The sequence below is a fragment of the Rhamphochromis sp. 'chilingali' genome (assembly GCF_963969265.1).
Source record: "Rhamphochromis sp. 'chilingali' genome assembly, chromosome: 2".
NCBI lineage: Eukaryota > Metazoa > Chordata > Actinopteri > Cichliformes > Cichlidae > Rhamphochromis > Rhamphochromis sp. 'chilingali'.
Genome location: NC_137930.1, coordinates 61,983,362 through 62,006,583, shown reverse-complemented (window position 1 = coordinate 62,006,583; position 23,222 = coordinate 61,983,362). Strand labels below are relative to the sequence as shown.

At 39.2% G+C, this 23,222-nt stretch overlaps 1 protein-coding gene across 2 annotated transcripts; it reads left to right on the top strand.

Moving 5' to 3' along the window:
* Positions 1–4,938: 4,938 nt before the first annotated feature.
* bmal2 (basic helix-loop-helix ARNT like 2) lies at positions 4,939–23,175 on the top strand. Of its 2 annotated transcripts, XM_080876550.1 has the most exons (17): positions 4,939–5,247; positions 13,588–13,717; positions 13,812–13,865; positions 14,984–15,025; positions 15,188–15,345; positions 15,664–15,743; positions 16,161–16,253; positions 17,499–17,616; positions 17,688–17,837; positions 17,946–18,189; positions 18,607–18,713; positions 19,756–19,906; positions 20,014–20,084; positions 20,200–20,311; positions 20,440–20,530; positions 21,024–21,123; positions 21,246–23,175. In XM_080876550.1, the coding sequence occupies exons 1-17, from the start codon at positions 5,190–5,192 to the stop codon at positions 21,401–21,403; spliced, it is 1,917 nt and encodes a 638-aa protein (XP_080732676.1). In that variant the 5' UTR covers positions 4,939–5,189; the 3' UTR covers positions 21,404–23,175. The 2 variants fall into 2 exon arrangements, with proteins under 2 accessions (XP_080732676.1, XP_080732677.1); XM_080876551.1 differs by lacking the exons at positions 13,588–13,717; positions 13,812–13,865.
* The last annotated feature ends 47 nt before the right edge of the window (positions 23,176–23,222 follow it).

Sequence of the window (23,222 nt, the reverse complement as noted above, 5' to 3'; positions counted from 1 at the left end):
AAAACCCAGCCCCTCGCTTTTACACATCATCATCTTCAACATCACCTCCCTGTGCCACCCCTTGAAGCTACTTGGGTTCATCTGATAGTAGGCCAGTGGACAAACTATTAAATATGAATGAGCTTGACATGTTGCACTGAGGAGAGACAGGAGTAACTGGACGTGTGTGGTGTAAAGTGGGAGCAGCTGAAACCTAAGACAGAGCCATCGAGGATCAGGTTTTATATCCTGTTCTCTGCCGGTTTTGTGCCTAAATTTAGTAGGAAAGGAAAGGAAATAAGAACTGCTGCAACAAGGCTGGTGCCAGCAACAGTACCATATTTCTAACCCATTGGACACTAATGGGCATTTCTGTGAAATACTTACTGTGTGAGAGTGAATTTTCTTCTTTGCCCGTCATTAAATATGCAGCATTTTAAAAACAAATACATTGAGATTTTAAAATTTAAACAGCAGACTGGTGGGTGTTGGCCTGAACCCAGAGAGTCTGTCATAACTCTTGAAAAGTGACTGAACAGGGTAATTCTGGCACTCGTGCCATTTATTTACTGCATACACAGAGTAAGAGCTCAGCCCCCAGTGAAATTCTTTCAACAAATAATGTTCCTTTTACTAGAAATGTCGCAGCTCCTAGTTTCAGATTTCTTATGTTTTTATTAACATTTTATGATGCAATTTTAGGTTGATTGATGATATAATAATCTTTATTAGTCTCACTACATTTTTTTTGTTACAACTCAATCTAAAGAAATAATAATAATAAAGAAATAAGATATGCATAATAGATGGGGTGACTACAACAGAATATTCCAAACATAATATCTGTAAAAATATCTAAACTCTCAGATTAAACTGGATACTGTAGATTCATCTTGGATGTAAGAAAGAAATTTCTGAATATGAAGGCTTCTCTTCATTTCTAAACAAGTAATTCCTGCCACCTAGTGGCCAGAATGGGGAACTGACGTGAGACAAAAGTAACGTATATGTTTACACCGATGAGTTGAATGTGAGATCAATGTTATACGTAATTTTCTTCAGGGATTGCTGAATTTGCATCCCAATATGCTTATGTTCACATAAAAGGGAAAAAATCTTTTTAGTCCTGCCCCTGCAACACTGAAAAACATCGCAGATTCCCGGAAGCTTGCAACTGATTTTAGTCCAAAGTTGTAAATCTGACAAGTCCATTACTTGTCAGAAACAAACTACTAGTCAGTGGCTGATGATTAAATTCCATTTGTCACATCTGACCTCTTGCAGGCATGCAGCTGGACCTCCTGCAGTTCACTTACTGTCCTGAAATTAGGAAGGATGATGCATTCATTTACCTCCTGTACGGATTCCAGAATCCTGGAAGCACTGTAAAGGTGGTATTTTTTGACTTTTTCAATTTCTTCAGCAAAATTCAGCTGGCACTGCTGAGGGACAAGCTGGAAGGAGCTGGAGTTGATGTTGATGTTACTGCATGAGCAATTGACTACATCATCAAGAGACCACAGTATGTGAGGCTTCCGAATTGTGTGTCTGAAGTGGTGGTATGTAGCACGGGGGATCCTCAGGTGATGGTGCTCTCTTCCTTCCTCTTTACACTCTTTACACTGGACCATGTATGTATAAGTCCACCTAAAGTTCGATGATACAGCCATTGTTGGATTTGTATCTCAGGGTAACAATGTGGAGAACAGGAGGGTCATCACTGAATGACCAAGTACAGTGTTTTGGCAGTAAACTAGTTTTTTTGTTTTTTTGTTTTTTAATTTCCAATATATCTCTAATTGACTTTTCTCCCTGTCCCTTGTGCTGCTCCAACAAGTGAATTCCCACTGAGGGAGTAATAAAGTTTATGTCTACAGCCAGCACAGTGCCAATAAGTAACAAGAAGAACAAGAAGATTGACAATGGAGTGTCATAATTGTATTACTTCACCACTATCTAATCCAAGTCTTTAATCTCAAATTTTATTTCAGTTGTGGATTGTTTTTTGCCATGAACCAACATAAAGCCAATGGACAGGATGTGGTTCAGGATGGTTTACAGTTAAGTGAGAGAAACACCTGAGCCTAGAAGTGACATCTCATTTACTGATGACTCCTCCACACCTGGATCACCTGTCAATATGCTTGGAAATCTTTTGCCATGTCATCATCATTTCAAAGAATAATAAGCAAGCTTCTACCTCAATCTTGTTTTTATGGATTTTAAATGTTTTGACAAATGTGAAGCTAGAGACACCAGCAACCATATTGAAATGTCTTCAGAGGCCAGTGCAGGTGACACAGAGGGAAATGTAAAACTGCTGGCTAAGGATAAACATAATTTCTGTAAAATAATAATTCACATTGGCAGCAATGATACCCAGAGGTCACTAAAATTAATTGAATCGGTGTGTAACTTTGCCAAAAACAATGTCATACTCTGTAGTTTTCTCTGGTCCCCTCCCCAAAACTGACCAGGGGTGACATGTTTAGGCCCATATTCTCCTTAAATTGCTGTCTGAGTGGTGTCCAATAAAATGATGTGGGCTTTATAGATAATTGGGAAACTTTCTGGAGGAAACCTGGTCTTGTTAAGAGACACAGCATCCATCCCACTTTAGATGACGCAGCAGTCATTTCTTAAAATCATGACCAGAGATAAAGGCCCAGGAACTGGACTAATGTCCTCCAGCATGTCCACGTTGCCGCAACAGCAGCGGGCGAGCACCCCCAGATATCCAGACTACCCGGAAGCAGAGTTGTAGACTTACACGCCAGACATGTTTATGTAAATGGAGAGTCCTCCTCAAACATTAAGTCTCATTATGCAGTTCCATAGGGTTCTGTGCTAGGACCAATTCTGCTTGCTTCCCTTAGACAGTATCATTAGAAGGTATAGCATACATTTTCACTGCTAAGTAGATGACACCCAACTGTATCTATGCAGTGGCTGCGCAGGACATGCAGGAGCGACAACCTCCAGCTCGTGCTAAGCAGGTCCTGATGGTGCGCAGACCTGTGGCTGAGATGTGACTAGCTGGGGCTGCAGAGGTCTCACAGCAGGCTCAGAGAATGGATGTCCTTCAGGGGAAACGGGACCCACTGGCTTGGTCTCAGAAGCTGGTGTGGAGGTCGCAGGTGGCTGAATTGGCTCTCCCAAGCCCCTAGCCCCCCTGTATTTATTTGGTATCGGATTGATACCAAAATGAGCAGTGACTGTTTACCTCCTGTTCTTCTCCAAAATCGACCACAATGCAGCCCCAGGCATCGTGTGAACAGTTCTTTGATTGCTTTGCTAATCCAACCAGAGGTAGACCTTTGTCCAAACACCTGCTGTCTCACTGGATTATAGAAGCTTACTCACTGGCATATAGCACCAAGGGTCTTCAGCCAAGACACATAGGGTGTAATATACCATGCTATACGTGTTGTACCTTGTTTCTTTTCTTCAGGGAACCTAAGTTACAGACATATAACTGACATAATAGCTGGCTGTTTCTGATAACGATTGAAGCAAAATTCTCTGGTATTTCATAATCTGCTCCAATCTATATTAATGTAAATTGTGGAGGAAAATGGTTTTTTTGTATATTTAATTGGGGGTGCGGAAACTGTCTCTGCTTGCCTTTCTGTAAAACCACTGGTTTATGCATCATCGCTCCCACTGCAATTTATGGACACATAAAAAAAAAAAATCTATGTAATCATTTGTACACAGTATAGTATTTTGGACGATTTATACACTATTTTTCCCCTTTTTTCCCAATGTTTATCTCTAATTCACTTTCTTTTCCTGTCCCATGTGCTGATGTAACAAGTGAATTTCCCTGATGTGGGAGTAATAATCAAATCAAATCAAATCACTTTTATTGTCACATCACATGTGCAGGTACATTGGTACAGCACATGTGAGTGAAATTCTTGTGTGCGAGCTTCACAAGCAACAGAGTTGTGCAAATACAATAATGTAAACAAGCAAAATACAAGAATGGCTACATCTAAAACTAATAAATATATGTACAATATATAATAGTATATGCATTTCTATTATACATATTATACATAGACCTAATAAAGTCTTAGGTCTATGTTTACAGCCAGAATGGGTCCAATAAATAACAAGAGTATTGATCAATTGATCCAAGTATGTTATATTTTATTTTATTTGTTAATTGTTTTCTGAACTAATGTAAAGACAAAGGAAAGGATGTGGTGGATGTAGCGCAGGAGGTAGAGCAGGTCACTCACTAATCAGAAGGTTGGTCCCTGGCTATCCCAGTCTGCATGCCAGGTATCCTTGTGCAAGATACTAACCCCACATTTATCTCTGATGCACCCATATGAGTGTGAATGCCTAGATAGAAAGATAGAAAGCACTTAAAGCATAGAAGAAAGTGCTTGTGTGAATGGGTAAATGTGGCATGTTGTTTAAAGCACTTTGAATGCAATAATAATAATTATTGTAATAATAAATATGAAGTATTATTAATAAGAGGAACTATCGGGGTAATGGCTAAATCTCATTATCTCATTAAATTAGGTAACTAAACATACTTTAAAACCAACTTTGAGAAAAGTTTGAGATTTTGATATTGTTAGGATCCTCGAGTATTGTCTCAAAAACTTGTTCCTTTTGTTTTTCTGTGTCACTCTGACAGGCATGCACGGCTGCTTTGAGACTTTTGATCTCTTTTGGGGGCTCTATCAGACACTTTATTAATAAGCTTTTCTTTATGCTCATTTTCTATTAAGATTTCTTTTCCGAACCCCCTCCCTTAAACTTGGAATTTTAACTAATTAACTGTCCCAGGATTTGTCAGGATAAATAAGTGCTTTTAATTATTATTTTTATTATTATTTTATTATTATATGGTTATTGGGATAACCAATCAGCCATTTTGACGGGAGGTCGGTGAAGCTACAGCGGTGATTCTGGTTGTGAACCGGTAGGAGGAGACTGTGCTCTGTCTTCCGTGTTTCCCTACTATGTCCTAATTGCACTTCGCTCTAGTACCTTTGTGCACGTTTCGATGCCCTCCCTCTGCTTTTAAATCTTCATTAGCGATAAACAAGCGGGTTTTAGAATATTTTTGCTCGTTTTGTGCCCCCCTCTCGCAGCGTCTTCACTAACAAACACTATCTGGTAGGAGTCGACTGCTTCATCCATGCATTGGAGTCCCGGGCCCCAGCGTACCGGCTCCGGCTCCAGCCATGTCGGCCAGGAATGCAACGGCTACCGGCGGTGACAGAGCGGTAGGCGAACCGGCAGGTAATTCAAACATGTTAAAGCTATTATCACTTTGAATAATAGGGGTGAAATTCAAATGTCTCCGCGGCACTGACATTTAGGAGAAATAGAAAAGAGAAGCGATATTTTTCCGGCAGTTCTTTTGTTGCTCGTTGACTGTAACTTTGCGCTATTCCAAAAACTAGGTCAGTAGATCAGTAGACCAAGCTCGCCCTCTAACGCTATGCCATTTATGTAAGACAACACGACGCTGTTAAGCGATACCACTCTGCGAATTGCGCTAAATATCCGCCTTGCGTGTTTATCAGTTAAGGATAAGGGTTTTTATATGTAAATTGTGTGTTTTAATGCCTGTTAATGCTAACTCGAAAGATTAAACCACGTAAATGTTAGCTTAGCAGCGGCACCGAGGCGAGGCCGGGGCTACACACTCGGCTAAGATGAGTCTGTTAGAGGAGGTGCTGTCATAGCCAAGGACAGATCGTTCTTGCCGATATTTCTGACGCTTATGTTCTGTTTTCTGATGAAAGTGGTGTTTAATCAGCGTCAGTGCTTGCTGCTATTTTGGCCCAACTAAGGTCGGTGCCTCTATCCGTTGACTCAGCTCGGCCATTTGTCTTACATTAGCTTGGATGAAGCAGACATTTCTGTAAGTTCATTTTAATGCTCCGCGGTCTCTTTACACAGTGTAAAATATACTCGGAACCCTTTAGTTAGTTGATTTTAGTACAAACTAAAGACCAGTGCCCATAAAAATAAACATAACTGTATATAGTGTAATTTGGTGAGTCAAAGCCAACATTTGTAAAGAATATCATTCGTAAATGGTAGTTTATAAATTCCGATAATAAGAACTGAAGTCATGTATGTATGTACATACGTGTGTGTGTGTGTATGTATGTATATATATATATATATATATATATATATATATATATATATATATATATATATATATACATACATACATACATACGTGTATATATGTGTATATACATGTATGTAAGTACATACATGTATACATATGTATGTACATACATACATGTATGTATATATGTATGTACATGTATGTATATATGTATGTACATACATGCATGTGTGTATAAATATGTATGTACATACATACATGTGTGTATAAATATGTATGTACATACATACATGTGTGTATATATGTATGTGCAACATGTCATGTGAGCGTAATCTAGGTCAAATAGCATGATCACCTTCAGCTATTGCTTATTGTTATATTCCCTCAAATATGCTTCATTGGGATAAAAATCTTGCATTAAAGAATACACTTAAACACACAATCTTTAATGTTATGGTAAAGTAAGGAATAGTATATAGGAAATGAGTAGTTAGTAAAGCAGCTGGAACCATAAAAGAAAAGGGTGCTCGAGATGATTTAAGAATTGGACACCTTTTTACTATAAATAACACTCTTTCAAATTCATTTTCCATTAAGTGAGGGTCTCATATTCAAAGATTCATACTCTGAAACTAAAGCTATTGATTATATAGTGGTAGAAAGTGTGTGTGTGTAATAAAAGAGATAATAGCCTCCTCTGCTCTGCTGTATTGAAAGCTCCCAGTAACTGAGTACTGCTTGCCACATAACTACTGCCATTTTGAATCCATGACATGCGCAATATAAACAGTTAACTGTCCAGTAAAGGCATAATATCAAATTGAAAACTGCCCATGGGGCCCTTATCCAGCAAGAGTGAGTGAGCTCAAACTGAACTTGTTGCTACTGGCCTAGGTTAAATTTTTGTTCACACTGCTCAATTTGCAATTTGAGACAACTTTTAGGATGTAAACTGTGTTCAGGTTGTAGTAATAATAATGGATTGGATTTATATAGCGCTTTTCAAGGCACCCAAAGCGCTTTACAATACCACTATTCATTCACTCTCACATTCATACACTGGTGGAGGCAGCTACAGTTGTAGCCACAGCTGCCCTGGGTCAGACTGACAGAAGCGAGGCTGCCATATCGCGCCATCGGCCCCTCTGGCCAACACCAGTAGGCAAGTAGGGTAAAGTGTCTTGCCCAAGGACACAACGACCAGGACAGAGAGCCCAGGGATCGAACCGGCAACCTTCCGGTCGCCACGGTCGCCCATAACCAATATTATTTTGTAGTAATACATATACAAAATAATATTGAGCCAATGTGTTTTTTGTTTTTGTTTTTTTACTGTAAATACTTTGCAAAAGGTGGCCTGAAACGCAGCAGTTACATTTATTTACATGTGCCTTTTGCAAATATTTGACACTCATTATCATACTATAATGATTGTAGCTTTGTGTGTGTGTGTGTGTGTGTGTGTGTGTGTGTGTGTGTGTGTGTGTGTGTGTGTGTGTGTGTGTGTATGTGTGTGTGTGTGTGTGTGTGTATGTTACCTATCATCTTCTTCTGGACAAGTGGACCAATGTTGATAAAGCTTTATATCAACATTGCCTAGGTCACTGTGAGTGCCATAATCTATAGTGCGTATACAAATCCCACAATTGTATATATTTTTACATTTAACAGTTCAGTTGAGCACTGAATGGAATGGGATGTCATAGAACCTTAATAATCTGCATTTATTAAGGCTGTTGTGTTTTAAACATGATTTAATGCTTTGTACCTTGCTATATTTAATCTGAACAAGGTGTGTGTCGTCCCCCCCCCAGAAAAAAAAAAGTCAGTGATCATTGCCGACCTCTCTTGGTTTTTATTGCCACTATAAGCACGTTTTAAAGCTCAGTTTTTAAAACCTTACGATGTAACTACTGCCCAGACCATGCAGCAGTATATTAATGACTAACCTTGTATTGTGGATGGATTACACAGGTCTGCAAAAATGATCTCCATTTCCCCCCATCATGTACAGTTTTTTGTTTGTTTGCTGTTGTTCTTTTTTTTTTGGGGGGGGGGGTTGAAAACGTGTTTTTTTTTTTTTTTTTTTTTTCAGTTTAAAAAGGGAAATTGTATGCTTAATTCAACTAAAAATGTGAGTTTTGCAAGAAAACCTGACAAGATGCAGTTTTTAAAATATTTTTCTTGGTTTCAGTGAGTAAAAATCTATAAGACACAATCAAAAAAATCGTATGCAGTTTTTTGGTTGCAGACTTGTGTTATCTCAGTTGTTCTCCTGACTGAAGCTTTGTCCGTTTACAGTATCCTGCCATGCAATTGTAATTCTGTTTGGCAGTCTAATTAGAAGAACACCTTCAAAGTAATCTTATAAATGTAAATGGACTAGTTCTTATATAGCACTTTTTACTCAGCTTGAGCACTCAAAGCACTTTACACAACAGGACTCATTCACCAATTCACAATCTTTCATACAAGCACTTTATTTCTATGGTTTTTCTTTATAAGTGAAACATTTCTACACACTCTGGTGAATGCACTGGAGAGCCACTTGCAGTTCAGTATCTTGCCCAAGGATACTTTGTTATGCAGGGATCTAGCTACTAGCCTTCCAATTAGTAGACCTGGTCTACCGCCTCAACTATAGCCAGTCTAACATTCAACATGAAACATTAGGACTTATAAAGTGCTGTGAAAAAGTGTGTGCCTACTTCCTGATTTCTTAGGCTGATTGCATTTTTAATATTCAACATAGTAGAAAAGTCAAAAAACAGAACAGAACCTTGAACAGAACCTGTCTAACAAAGTGAAGTAGGCTAAAAGATCTCAAAAGCAACAAATCATGCCGGAATCTAAAGAAATGTCTGAGATGCAAAGTTACTGACATCAAGCAGTTTTGCAAGACTTTGGGAGTCCAACAACAGTTTATTCATTTTGTAATTTGGAACATTGGTGAACCGTTCCAGAAGTGGCTGGCCTACGAAAATTACTCCCAAGAGCAAATCGACAACTCATCCAGAGTAGCACCTAAAGAACTGCATAACTCACTCATCTCAGTTAAGGTCAGCGTTCACAATTCAACAATAAAAAAGGGGCTGGGCGAGACTGTGAACAGAAACAAACCTGCCAGTCCGCCTCTTAATCGCTCAAACAAGCAAAGTGAAGGTTTTGGAGTAGTCGTGTCATGCTTTGGCATGTCTTTAAACAGTGTGGAGGATTTTCCTAGCATGAACAATCTGGCTGAATTAAAACGGTTCTGCAAGAAAGAATGGCCCAAAATTCCTGATTGTCAAATGTCTCATTGTCAGTCATCACAGTCGTTTGAATGCAGTTATTGCTGCCAAAGGTGGCACAACCAGTTTTTTGGTTTAGGGAGCAATTTACACAGGGCGAGGTAAGTTTGGATAACTCTTTTTCCATTTTAATAAGTAAAATCATCATTTAAAAACTGCATTTTGACTCTGGGTATTTTTATGTAGCATTAAATTAGTTTGTGGCATATATGCAAAAACAAAAATTAAGAATAGGGAAAATACTTTTATCACAGCATTGCATATAAGCAAGTGTAAATAAGAACGTTTACTAGTCTACATTTAGCATCTTAATAAAAGAAGGCATGAAGGAATATGAGTAGCAATTTATTTTTTATTAAGTGCAATATAGCGCTGACCTGAGAACAGTAAAATAAATTGGCTGAAGAAAACATGCTCATACCATTTACTTTCTTAACCATGTGTTTCTTCAGAATTAAAATCAGGTCTGGACTCACCAATCTTGGTGAAGCTTTTAACAATGCCATTACGTCTGCTCCTGTCTTTTGGGACAACCCATCAAACCAACATGTAAAAGAAAATGTTAAATTCCATACAATATTTTATATTAAAAATAATCAAATATTGGAGATCATCTTCTGCATCAAGAATTGTCCACCATGTTGGATGTGATCGAGTTAGTGGTTGGTAGGGAAGTGTGTATTCACCGACTAGTTGACAGTGGTCCCTGGAGGCTTCTGACAACCACTCTCTAGGTCTGTTTGACTGGTGCTTTTATTTAATCCTATAAGGTCGCCAGGGTCTGTATTAGAGATGGACCGATCCGATATTACGTATCGGTATCGGTCCGATACTGACGTAAATTACTGGATCAGATATCGGATAGAAATAAAAAATGTAATCCGATCCATTAAATATCAAAAAAGCACCTCACAAAACTTGCAACATGCTGTAACTCGGCTCATAACCGTAGCACCTCGGAGCAGTGTGCTCACGTGATAGAGCGGCTGTGTGTATTTGTAGCCTCGCTACCAAACCAGCATTTCATCTCCGAGGAAGTGATCCCAGAGAGAAGTAAATCAAGAGTGTAAGTTCATCTCTGAATGTTTGTAAAGCCTTCCAGCGTTAAGCTTAACAACCGATATATGGAGTGACTGCCTCTTCTCTCTCCTGTTGCTACTTCAATCGTGAAACTGATCAGTGATCAGCTGATCGGCTTTTCTGTCGCGAGTCCGTCTCTCTTCTTTGTTTTTGGCCCACTTTGCACCAGAAAGAGGAAACCAGCGGCTGAACAACAGCAGCACATTTAAGCTTGATAAGCTGTTGTTAGAATTTATTTAATATTACTTTCTAGAGCTATACTACTTTTTCCTTTGGGAAGGTACCATCTGTGCAGTCTGCAATTCTGTTGAAAAAAGATGTTGAATCTATTTAATTATTCTTGAAAAATAATTTATTTCTGTGCATTTTTTTTTTCACACTGCATCAAATTAAAGTTGATTACGTCGATTAAGCATCATGAGGTGGGGGGTGCTTCCCTATTGTTTTTTTGCTGGGAGTTTGCAACCCTATTAGTTGGGTTGCTTAATATTTCTAAGTACTCTTTAAAATACCAGAATGGGAAGGCTTGAGTAGGTTTAAGTTTATTAGATTGATCAGTATTGCTGAACTATGAAATATTTTGGGTGCAGTGTATTTTTTACATACAGGTATAACAGAATAGCTTCAGTGGGGTTTTTTTTTGGTTTTTTAACTTGAGTATGAACTTATACAAAATGCAGCAAGATATTAAAAAAACAGTTTTACTGTTTAACAAACACACTATATCGGATTCATATCGGTATCGGCAGATATCCAAATTTATGATATCGGTATCGGACATAAAAAAGTGGTATCGTGCCATCTCTAGTCTGTAAAAATGATACAAACAGGGACACATCTCAAGTTGTTACTCGGGTATGATTCACAGTTTATGTGCTGTTATTGGGAGTAGCTCAAAATGCCACAGTTTACTAACTAAACTTTATCTGCTGGGCAAATAAAGCAAAATCCAATAATCCTATATTGAAATAAATATCACCTTATTGTTTTATAAGTTTCTTCTCTATGGAACATGTATATCTATGCTTTCCTTTGCACAGTCATCATGCAGTTAACTGCGTGCCTTATAAATGTTTGACCAGAAGTTGGGCCTTATCATTTAAGCTATTGAGCTGGTAATGACTGAAGAATGCAAACTTACTGGGCAGACCCGGGGTGTATGTGTGAGCAGGGTGGAACAGAGTATCCTATGACCTATTTTGATCAGACTGTTTGCCTTTATGTTCCACTCTTGCACATCTGTTCCCATTTCTCTGTTTTTGTTGTTGTTCTATAAATGAAAACACTCAGCATTTAATGTTCAGTGGCAGCTGTTGCAACATTGTTGAAAGTATAACTTAAAGTTAATGAGAAACAAGTCATTTCTCATGTTGTTGCCATTGTGTGAGCACAGGGTGTAGGGTGAGTTGGGTGCAGCAGATGCTCATTCAGGTGTTGAGTGAATGAGCAAATTAATGGGCACGTGACCTTAAGAGAGGGATTGTGGGAGTTGACAGGGGGATGCTTGTATGGCCTGATGTCCATTCAAGTACTCGCCTTCTCTGTAATCCAACAGAATCTGATGAGGAGAGCGGGATTAAAAGTTAAGCTTCAGTCAATCTGTTAACAACTCTTTGGGTCACAGACAGTGTGAAACTGTTAAAACTAGGTGCCATGGATATCAGCCACATTTTGGCTATTTCTTGCCATTGTATCAATTTCTCACACGCGTACAAACTTGAGTGCCTCGGAGGCCATGTGTACATCAGTCATGGCAGCTCATGTTATACCACAATAGATTATACAGTGTAGAGATGTAGAGCTATTAGTTAGTGGTGTCTGAACAGCTCTACTAAAGCAGTTTGTGCATTATAAGTCTCTGTTAGCACACGTTGGCCTCAGTTCAAATACATCCCTGTGGGAGCTATGATCAGGCATTAACAGCATGCTGTTTTCTCTCTGAAGGCTGGTTAATGGCCAAGTCTTTGAGCTGTAGGAACATAATGAGCTGGATTCATTAACATCTGAAGGTTCACCGGCAAATATTATTGGAAACCCACTTCACCTTTAGGGAGATGACCTTACCAATAGGATCCAGTAATATGAAAACTGTGAGGCTTTTTTTTTTTTTTTTTTTTTAAAGCTTCATTTTTGTTATTTTGGGCTAATGTTCAAGGTGCTTGTGTTAATTTCCAGCTCCGTATTTGTATTCCTGCACTTCACTAGAATAGCTTTGCATGATTCACAGTTCAAAATTATTCTCAGACATTTGATGCAGTGACCACCTGAAGCTAGTTTTTTTAGCTCCATTATTCTACTTTAAAGACAACCTTCTGCTGATTCTCTGCCTCTTGTAAATGTAACTTTTGAACAGCAGGTGGGTGGGTCTGGCTCTTTTTTTTTTTTTTGAATATCTGCTTTTACTGGCATAATTTAAAGCCATCAGTAGCAGGGAAAATGGCTGCAATTGAGTGTTTTGCATAGTCTAAAACACGAGCTTTTGGCTTAATAAAAGTGGCTCTAAAAATAAATCCTCTCAAATAAAAATGCAACTTCTTATGTTCGAGATAACAAAGATTACCACAAGTCAAGTTAGAGCAGCTACACTTGAACAACCCTTTTTCTGTGGTGTTGTCCATTGTTGTGGGGGCACCTGGCTAAGTGCATCCTTCAGTTACGACATGACATAGAATTGCTATTTGCATTGTATTCAATAGTAATGTATCATTCATTCACACATTCTTTTAAACTGCCTTTATATTTTGCCCCTGGTTGTCCACTAACCCACTTCCATAGCACTGGGCCTACCTGACAGTTTGAGAACCAGTTATTACGTCCCTATTAAATCACACAATGTATCTGTATGTGTAACTTCTGTATCAAGTATTTAAAATTGTTTTTAAAGCCAGAAGGTAGTATTGATTGATTGATCATACTTTATTCATCCCGAGGGAAATTGAGTTAAGGCTGCCAGCCGTGCCAGCGCCATTGCATATGCATATATTTGGCATCTTTATTATATATTAGCTCAGCATAAACAGGTGGAGCAATCTGTTGCAGTAGTGCATGGTCTCTTATATTGTATTGGAAAATTATATCAATTCCTCATGTTTTATGACCAGGTACACTTCTGTTGCATTTCAGATGATGTGCTGGTTGAGGAAGAACAAAGTACTTCTGTGTCTCTGCCCAGCCTGATGACCCCACCCTCAGCTGCTGGTATGTCCCTGAGCGTGGAGTTAACCCGAAAGCGCAAGGGCAGCGTGGACAACCAGTACGTATGGGACTGCTTGCTTCAGGAAAATCTAAATCTTAAGACCCACACTAATATTTGTTGTTAATACAGGCACCGCTGTTTTTCTTTCTAGGGATTCAAAATGTGTTTCAGTCCCTGATGTAGATATGGAAGATGACCAAAACAGGTACAGTTTAACTGATAAATGACACAATGTGATGCAGAGGAATGCTACATGAAGCTTTAGACCTACTTTTTAGAGATGGTAGTATTTAAACCTCAGTTTCAAGCCTAGAAAATTAGCATTCCCCAACTAGTTGTGAGCATTTGTTGGCAGTCGCTATGAAATTGTGTTGATGAGCCCTGGTCAGTGACCTCTGGTAACCACAGGTCGCTTTGGGAAAAGTGTGTATTCCCCAGCTGGATGGCAAGTGGTTGGCTGTCGCTAGAAGAAATTGGTCTCAAAGAGGTATACCATTCTGTACCAAGGACCTCCTTGTGATTGCTTTGATCGCTTGCAAATTGCTGCAGTCACCAGGACTTTGCATGGAAGACGCTGACTTGTCTGCAAACACTTGCTGACTACTCATTACTCAATACGGTACTGAAAGTGTGAAAATCCAAACTGGAAATGGAGATAGTTTGCCTTCAAAGTTTCAGTACAGATGGGTGGTTGGGTAGTGAGCATTTGCAGTTGACTGTTTTCACTCTTCACTGACCAACAGACTCAAGCAGCCACTCGCCACCTGGTTAGGAAATACTCTGCAGCAATCTGCTAGTGATCAGAGGTTGCCTGGGGGTCACTGGCTGGTTTCTAAGCCTGTGTAACTGAGTTCAAGTTCAAGTTCAACTTTATTGTCACTTCAACCATATACAGTTTAAAAATACACAGTGAGGCGAAACAACGTTCCTCCAGGAACCAAGGTGCTACAAGACAAGTTAGTGCAAAAAAAAAAATAATATATAATATATCTAGTAATAATATTGTGCAAAAGAGCATTTACAGGTTGGTGTGTGCGATGGTTTGGTGGTGTAGGTCAGTGTGTTTGCGCTTTGTGTTGGTTAGTCAGTCCAGTCTCAATGTTTTGAGGTATTTGAGTTAAGCTGAGTGATAATGTTAGTGTATGTGTGTGTGTGCGTGAGGCCTTAGTATGTTACTTGCTGGTGTATTGCTTTTCATGGAATTTGTTGAGAAGAAATTTTCTGAAGTCCTAAAGGATTTTCTTCAGGTGCTAACACCTCTTTATACCTTTTTTGTATGCTTTTAATCAGCATTAAACCATTTCAGATTTGTTTTACTTGCAGGTCAGATGGAGAGGACCAACATGTCAAAGTTAAATGCTTCAGGTAGAGTATGACTTAACTGATAAAACTTTACCAGAAATGTTACAAGATCATGGGAATCTTAAAAGGCCAGCAAGTTTTGCAATATACTGCAAGTCTGTAAAGGCAAAGCAGAAAAGTTGTTTCTATTTTTGTGGCATTATTTCTGAATTCATGTGTCTGCAGGGAGCCACATAGCCAAATTGAGAAGAGGAGACGGGACAAAATGAACAATCTGATTGACAAGCTCTCAGCCATGATCCCCACCTGTAACCCCATGTCTCGTAAGCTGGACAAACTCACTGTGCTTCGAATGGCAGTACAGCACCTCAAGTCTCTCAAAGGTACCAACTCAATGTTTTTTTTGTTTTTTTTTAAATTTGTTCAATTAATCTACTCTGACTCTGTTGTTACTGGTGGTAACTGCCAGTTATTTAGATTATTGGCATTGTGCTGGAGTGTTACTTATATCCCTGAGCTGTGAAAGGCTGATGGGGGATTGTCAACACAATAACTGAAGAAGGATGTTGTCAAGGATTTTCAAATTCATACCATAGGTGCATCGACTAGGAAGCTGAGCAGAACTGGCAGTCGTCGGTATTCTTTTTAATTATCATTATTTTTTATTTGTGTAACTTTGTGTAATATCTGTATATTTTCAGGTTCAGCAAGTTCTTTTTCTGAAGCCAACTATAAACCGTCATTCCTTCCTGATGAGGAGCTCAAACACCTTGTTCTCAAGGTAAATGCAGAAGTGACAAATCTAACAGTTTCTCTGGTATGAAGTGTAACCTGCAAGTCCCTTTGGAGATGTTTTAACCTTTCCTTAAAAAGCAGAACAACACTCTGTAGAGTCCACATATGCTGCAGATTATTATTTTGTTATTTTTTCAAATAACAATGCCAAGCTTCTCATCTTTTTTTTTTTTTTTTTTTTTATTCATGTAATTTTATTATAAAGAAAAGTCTGAACATGGCTCAAAGTTTCTGTCTTTGCAGACACACAACAGTGTAACAAAGTAGTTAAAATGTTGCCAATAAACTACATTACTACTGTAAAAAAAAATATTTTTTTAAATAACAAACTCTTGCTATTTTTTTCTAGAACATTTCATCACTTTGGCTCCCCTTTTCTCCCCTTTGTTTCCTTATCGTGCAGGCTGCAGATGGGTTCCTGTTTGTAGTGGGCTGTGATCGTGGGAAAATAGTTTTTGTCTCAGAGTCTGTCACGAAGATATTAAATTATAGCCGGGTAAAACTTTTACATTTGTTACTGTTTCTGCAGTGTCTTTTGTTATGAAAACCTGGGACACACCAGATGGCTTTTGTTATCTTGTAACTAATGTAAATAGATTTGAATCCACAACCATCAGGTGACTCTGTAGTGAGATGTTTGAGTGCACAGCATTTGTTATGTATTGTAGTACTCAATAGAAATGGAAATGTCATCTAAATCTATCGTTATGTTGGTCCTAATAGTTAGTGCACAATAGTCTGTTGCAGGACAAGTGATTACTGGAAAGATGCCATACACTCACCAGCCACTTCATTGGGTACACCATGCTAGTACCTCAGATGGATCTCTTTGTGCATTTACAACTGACTTAATTCTATATGGCACTGATTCAACAAGGTGCTGGAAACATTCCTCAGAGGTTTTGATCCATATTGATACAACATAATCACACAGTTTTTGCAGCTTTACTGGCTGCATATCCATGATGCCAATCCCCTGTTGGACCATATCCCAGTGGTGCTCTTATTGGATTGAGATCTGGTGATTGTTGAGGCCACTGAGTGAAATTATTGTCATGATTTGAGATTTGTGACACAGTGTTCTCATGTATCCAAGAAAATGTCCCTCACACCATTACAGCACCAGTTGCAGCCTCAGCTGTTGACACAAGGCAGGATGGATCCATGTTTTCACGTTGTTTATGCCAGTTTCTAATCCTATCATCCAAATGTTGCAGGAGAAATAGACTCCTCAGGGCACTGGATATTTTCTCTCTTTCGGACCATAGCTTTGTAAACCATAGAAATGGCAGTTTCTGGTGAGCCCATCTGGCACCAACAACCTTCCAACATTCAGTTTCTTAAATCACCCTTTCTTCCATTGTGATGCTCAGTTTGAACTTCAGCATGCTTTCTTGACCACCTAAATGCATCAAGTTGCTGCTGATTGATTAGCTGATGAGTTTTTAATGACCAATTGAACAGCTGTACTTAACAAAGTGGCTTTTGAGTGTATTCGTGTGCTTGTTGATAGACTATAAAATAATGATCAAAATAACACTATAGTCCTAAGCTGTCATTTAAGCCATCTGTGCTCCACACAGTGTCTGGTGTGCTCCAAGGGTCACAGTTAACCATCAGTGTTTTGGGTTTTTTGGGGGGGGGTTTCATCATAAGGAGTAATTGCCTTAGGTCTTTTTTTTTATATACGCCATAGGAGCCTTGCTTAGGTCAGTTTGATGAGCTGTTTGTTTTCCTCTAGGCGGAGCTGATTGGGCAGAGCCTGTTTGATTACATACACCCAAAGGACATGGGAAAAGTGAAGGAGCAGCTGTCCGCTTCTGAATTATATCCTCGTGAACGGCTAATAGATGCTAAAAGTAAAGCAAATATTCTTGTCTCTGTTTTTGTGTGTAAGAGATTACGGTTAACGTTTCTCTCGTGTCTTTAGCCGGTCTGCAGGTTCAGGCTGACCTTCCAATCGGTGCAGCACGGTTGTGTTCGGGTGCTCGTCGTTCATTCTTCTGTCGCATGAAGTATAACAAAATTTCTATCAAAGTGGAAGAGAAGGAATCCCAGGGAAATGTCTCCAAAAAGAAAGGTGGAGATGTTACACAGCAGGTTTTATTAGGTCTAAATTCAAAAAAAGCTTTTTAATGAGTATGTTAATTGTGTTCTGCTTTTGATTTGTATCTGCATCTGCTTTTAGAGTCGCAGAAGTACTGCACAGTCCACTGTACAGGCTACATGCGCAGCTGGCCGACCAGTCAGCTGGGAGCAGAAGGGGAGGGTGAAGTGGACAAGCAGGAAAGCTCCCACTTCAGCTGTCTAGTGGCGGTGGGACGCGTCCACAACCACTCATCTCCCCAGGTTAATGGAGAAGTCCGAGTTAAACCCACAGAGTTCATCACGCGCTATGCCATGGATGGCAAGTTCACCTTTGTTGATCAAAGGTAAAACTGGGGTTTATTGTCAAAGTGTGGCAGTTGTGGTGATTTTTACTTTTAAAATAACTATTGATTTTCAATCTGGCCTAATGTTTAAAAGTCCCAGAGAGTCCAGCGCACATTATTAATGTACAACTGGTTAGCATTTGTTATAAAGCTAATTGGTTAGCTTATTGGTTTTTTCTTTCCTCATTTGTAGTTCATGTCATAAATAATAGTGTTCATCAACAACTAGCTTGTGTATCTATAGCAACATAAGAAAAGTGGTAGGTAAAACATTCAGTTAACAGATTAAAAATGTTTCTGTTCTTGCTCTGTCTGAAATGTTTATGTTGTATGAATTTTTCCATTTTAAAGGAAATCTTAGTTGATGTAATAGGATATTTGGATCTCTCTTAATTATATTTCAATTTTCTTTGACAGAGCGACGACCATTCTAGGTTATCTTCCCCAAGAATTGCTCGGGACATCGTGCTACGAATACTTCCATCAAGATGACTTACCCCATTTAGCAGACAGACATCGAAAAGGTGCAGTTTTTATTTATGTATGGGTTTTTTTTTCCTCTATTTTGGATATGTTTAAAGCCATTTCCATGTTTAACAAATGGCTTCATTCTTAGGTTTAATATAGGTCAGATAGATACCTAATTAACACAGAACTGCCAGGAATGTGGGTGTTTGTTTGTTTGTTTTATTTTTAACTCCATCCTGCAGAAACTGCAGTAAAATTTTAAGTTTTTTAAATTTACAAATGATTTTAAATCAAAATTATTACAATTAATTAACAAACAAATACTAAGTAGTATATCTCCATTCATCCATTCTCTTCCACTTATCCAATTCATGGTTATGGGGGGAGGGGTGGGGGGGTCAAACACATTATATTAAATTAATTACTGTAAAAGTAAAACTGACAGTTTAGCACACCATCCACACTGCTCCACCTCAGGCTGCAGCGCTTCATCTCCTCAAGCATGAAACCCATTTGACATGGCAGCTCTGCTCTGAATTTCTACTCTAGTTTTTACTCTGTTGTCCATGTGTTCACTCCGACCTGTTGTACCCCAGTATTACATTCCATTGATGCAGAACGCGTCAATCCTTTATGCAACTATATATAAATCCATTTTACAAAATGCCATGAAATTAGCTGATGGTTTTAGTATAAGTCAGGCTTGACCAACTTTAGGCCTCGAGGGCCGGTGCCCTGCAGGTTCTAGATCTCACCCTGGGTCTACACACCTGAATCAGATGATTTGTTCATTACCAGGCCTCTGGAGAAGTTCAAGACATGTTGAAGAGGTAATTTAGCCATTTTAAATGAGCTGTGATGGATCAAGGACACATCTAAAACCTGCAGGACACTGGCCCATGAGGCCTGATTTTGGACACCACTGGTTTAAGTTATCTGATTTTAAAAGCAAGGGGATCAATATGTCCCTGTTGGCGGTTCTAGTGTTAAATGTCTGTATTTTGTGATCACTGATGTACTTTTAGGTTACAGCGTTATCTAAAGATTCTGTTTTCTAGTGTTTCTCTGACTTGTCCTCTTGCTGTTTTTCTTCCACAGTGCTGCGGAGTAAAGAAAAAATAGAGACAAACTGCTACAAATTCAAAACAAAATACGGCTCTTTTGTCACTCTGCAAAGTCAGTGGTTTAGTTTTGTAAATCCGTGGACCAAAGAACTAGAATATATTGTGTCAACTAACACAGTCATCTCGTGAGTATATGGTTCAGTGGATTTGTACATTTGCTTATGTATCTGTGAGTGCGTCTGTATATATGTGTGTTAGTTTGAATTTTTCTCTTTGCTCATCCTATGACCAGATATGATCCCAGTCGAGCAGGTCGGTCAGGAAATAAATCTGAACAGTCGAGCAATCCCAAGGCTTCTGAAGGTCTTTATAAAATTATTCTATCAACACATTATTCGGTTGTAGGGGGCCTTCCCCCCCCCCCCCCCCCCTTTCACTTATTTAACTCTTCTGCTCTGTCTTATTTTTTCCCTGTCAGACTGTAAAAAGTCCCCTCCTATTATACCGGGCATTTCCAGCACACCTGGGACTATGATATATGCCGGAAGCATAGGAACCCAGATTGCCAATGAGCTGCTGGATTTCAACAGGTATGTACTGGATATAATTACTTTAAAAACACACAAGTCCAGCATCGGCATCTATGCTCTGGTTACTTGGTGTTGTTGTAGATGAAGGATACTGCTGTTTTAAGTTGTTCTGTGTGGGTTTCCTTTAGGACGAACTCATCACCTTCCAGTGGTAACGTCAGTCCCTTCAGTCTGCCACAGGACAAGTCCCCACAAATTCACAATCAAATCAGCAACAGCGTGAGTCATGCCGGCTGTTTATCCAATCAATCCAATCAACTTCATGCATCCTTAATGCATGAAGGAGCATTTCCACAGGTCCTTCTTCCCTGCAGCTGTCAGACTGTACAATCAAAACTGCTCCCAACAAACATAGAGGTTTACATCAGCGCTGTAACTTGCACTATTTTATCAACCGATTCACACTATAACCAGGGTTTGCCTCTTATCTGTATTTAATTTTATTTAATTTAATAACGGTACAGTACTCTGTTTTTGGTAACCATTGTCCTTGATGTAAATATGTAAAAACTGTGTATGTTTCAGTTCTGTGTCTTGTGTACTGTTTGTTTGTATATGTGTCTTTCTTGCTGCCGTTACACCCAGATTTCCCCTTGTGGGACAATTAAAGGATTATTCTATTCTATTCTGGCTCACATAAAACATTTTTAGAAGCTGAACTATGTCTAAGATGTGATGTGAGGGTTATAGTGTGCTCCCTTTTGGTCTTCAGGTCCCAAATGGAGAAACATCAGACATGGAAATACCAGGAAAGTCCAGCTCGGAGAGTGAGCCTCAAGGTGCTGCATTCTCAGGAGGAGAGACTCTTATGGGTACTTCCACTCATCGTGTCTATAAACTTTGTTATAATAAACTGAGTCACTTGCTGTATTTATTTCTTCCCTATTGCAACCTGGTAACTTTTCCTTTTTGTTTTCACTCCACCTTACCCCAGGAGAAAATTCCCAGTTGGATTTGGAGAGCGTGGTTGGACCAGGCCTGAATAGCCTCAGCAGTGATGAAGCAGCTATGGCAGTGATCTGGAGCCTTTTGGAGACGGACACAAACTTGGGAGAAGCTGTGGACTTTGAAGAGATGCACTGGTCCTTATAGAATCTGCATTACAGTGTGAAACGGCACGCTGGAAAACACCCGGATCCTCATTTTGATGATGGCAGAAACTGCTTGAAGCTTACTCAAAGGAGCAGCATTCTGTTTTTGTTTTTTGTTTTGTTTTGTTTTGTTTTGTTAAAATTTAATATATTAGTTACTCTTCTCCACATAAGCTGTCTAGTTTTTGGGTGGCTGCTCAAACAGAAGCAGAATCGGCGACATTAAGGGACACCTGCTTTCCCTCTTCAGAAAGAGGATGTGCCTCTTAAACGTTGCAGCTGCCCACCCACTCACCTTGAAACCCTGTTCCTCTCCTCCCTGCTTTCTTAAATCTGCCGTCAGCCTCAGAAAGGTTGAAGAAGCCGTGAACGCACAGAAGAGTGATATGATGTACATTATGATGGCTCTGGATCCTTGCTTCTATTTCTCTCCACCTACATTTAAACAAAGGTTGGGAGTGGTGACGCAAAAAACAATTGCACTGAATTGATTTCTTTTTTCTTTTGTTTTTAAAGTTGTAATTTCATTAGGTACTGTATGCTTGACTAAAATGCAAGAGGACACCCTAAAAAACTGGCCAAGCTTTGCAACCCTTCCCTCAGGATCCAAAACCGTGGGTTTAAAGCTTACCGCGGCAGACCACACTTCCATAACCTCTACTCTCTTTGAGAGTCACCTAAAGACGTGGCGCTCTGAGATTTTCTCTTGTCAGTATCTGAACATTTTTCTCACAAACGGTGTAGTAACCTCTTCTCTTGTATGCTAACATATGTCGCTGTTTATATGTGGGGTCGATATGATATCAAACACCATGTCTTCAGGCCACATGTGTCTTAAAGGGATAGGTTGCATAAAAAGCCTCAGAATTTACTAGTTCCACCTTCAAAAAATTTTAGTTGATGAGCTGCCAGTTTTGATGGCTGGTCATTTATGAGCACTACAGTACAACTTCATGCAAATCAGAAGGGCACTTTAGAAGTGCTGATATTAAGGGTTGGTAGTGATGGCTGAAGAGCGAACCCATTTCACATCTTCTCAGTACGTGTTTGAGACTGATGCGAGTCAGGGAGTTATCAACTTTTAAGATTTTACACACTTCCCTGCATACTGTACAAGTAGTATCAGTACTTGTTCACCTCTGAATCTTTGTTCTTATTGTTGTCTCTATAGTCGTGCAGGTAAGCCATACCTTCTATCGTTTCTTCTTTTTATGCACTGACAGTCTGAGAACATGTTTATGTGCTTGTTATGTGGCACACAGGGTTGAAATGGATATGTTTGTTAAGGGATTGTGCTATGCAGAAGTGTCATTCCAAACTTTTTTTCCCCCCTCCCCTTTATTTCCTCTTGTGTAATAGCCACGTGCATGACTCCTGAGTGTAGAACATTTGCAGAGCTGTGGTGTGACATTTGTGAGAACTTGAATGGTCCACGGAGCAGTATGGATCCCATTGCCATTTACCTCATGTAGAGTTTAGGATTGGCCATGCTTTCAGTTGCACATTCTAGCTTTTTACTAAAGTAATGAAACCTCTGATAGCCATGATTTGATGATCTATTTGTTAGTGATCCACTGCTGAGCGTGGCCATGAGTGGCTCTTAGTTATGGAGTTACCAAAGTGTTGTCGTATGCTAAATTAAAGGGTGTCGGCTTGAGATCCTGGTGAGACCAGATAATGTAGAAATTTACTTTATAGGTCCATTAAAGTAAAGTTATTGCATTTGGCTGTTTTTTTGTTTTTGTTTTTTTTTGTTCTTTGTTTTTATAAGAAATTTAACAACTTGAGTATATACATCCCCTGTTATAAGTTACTTAAAA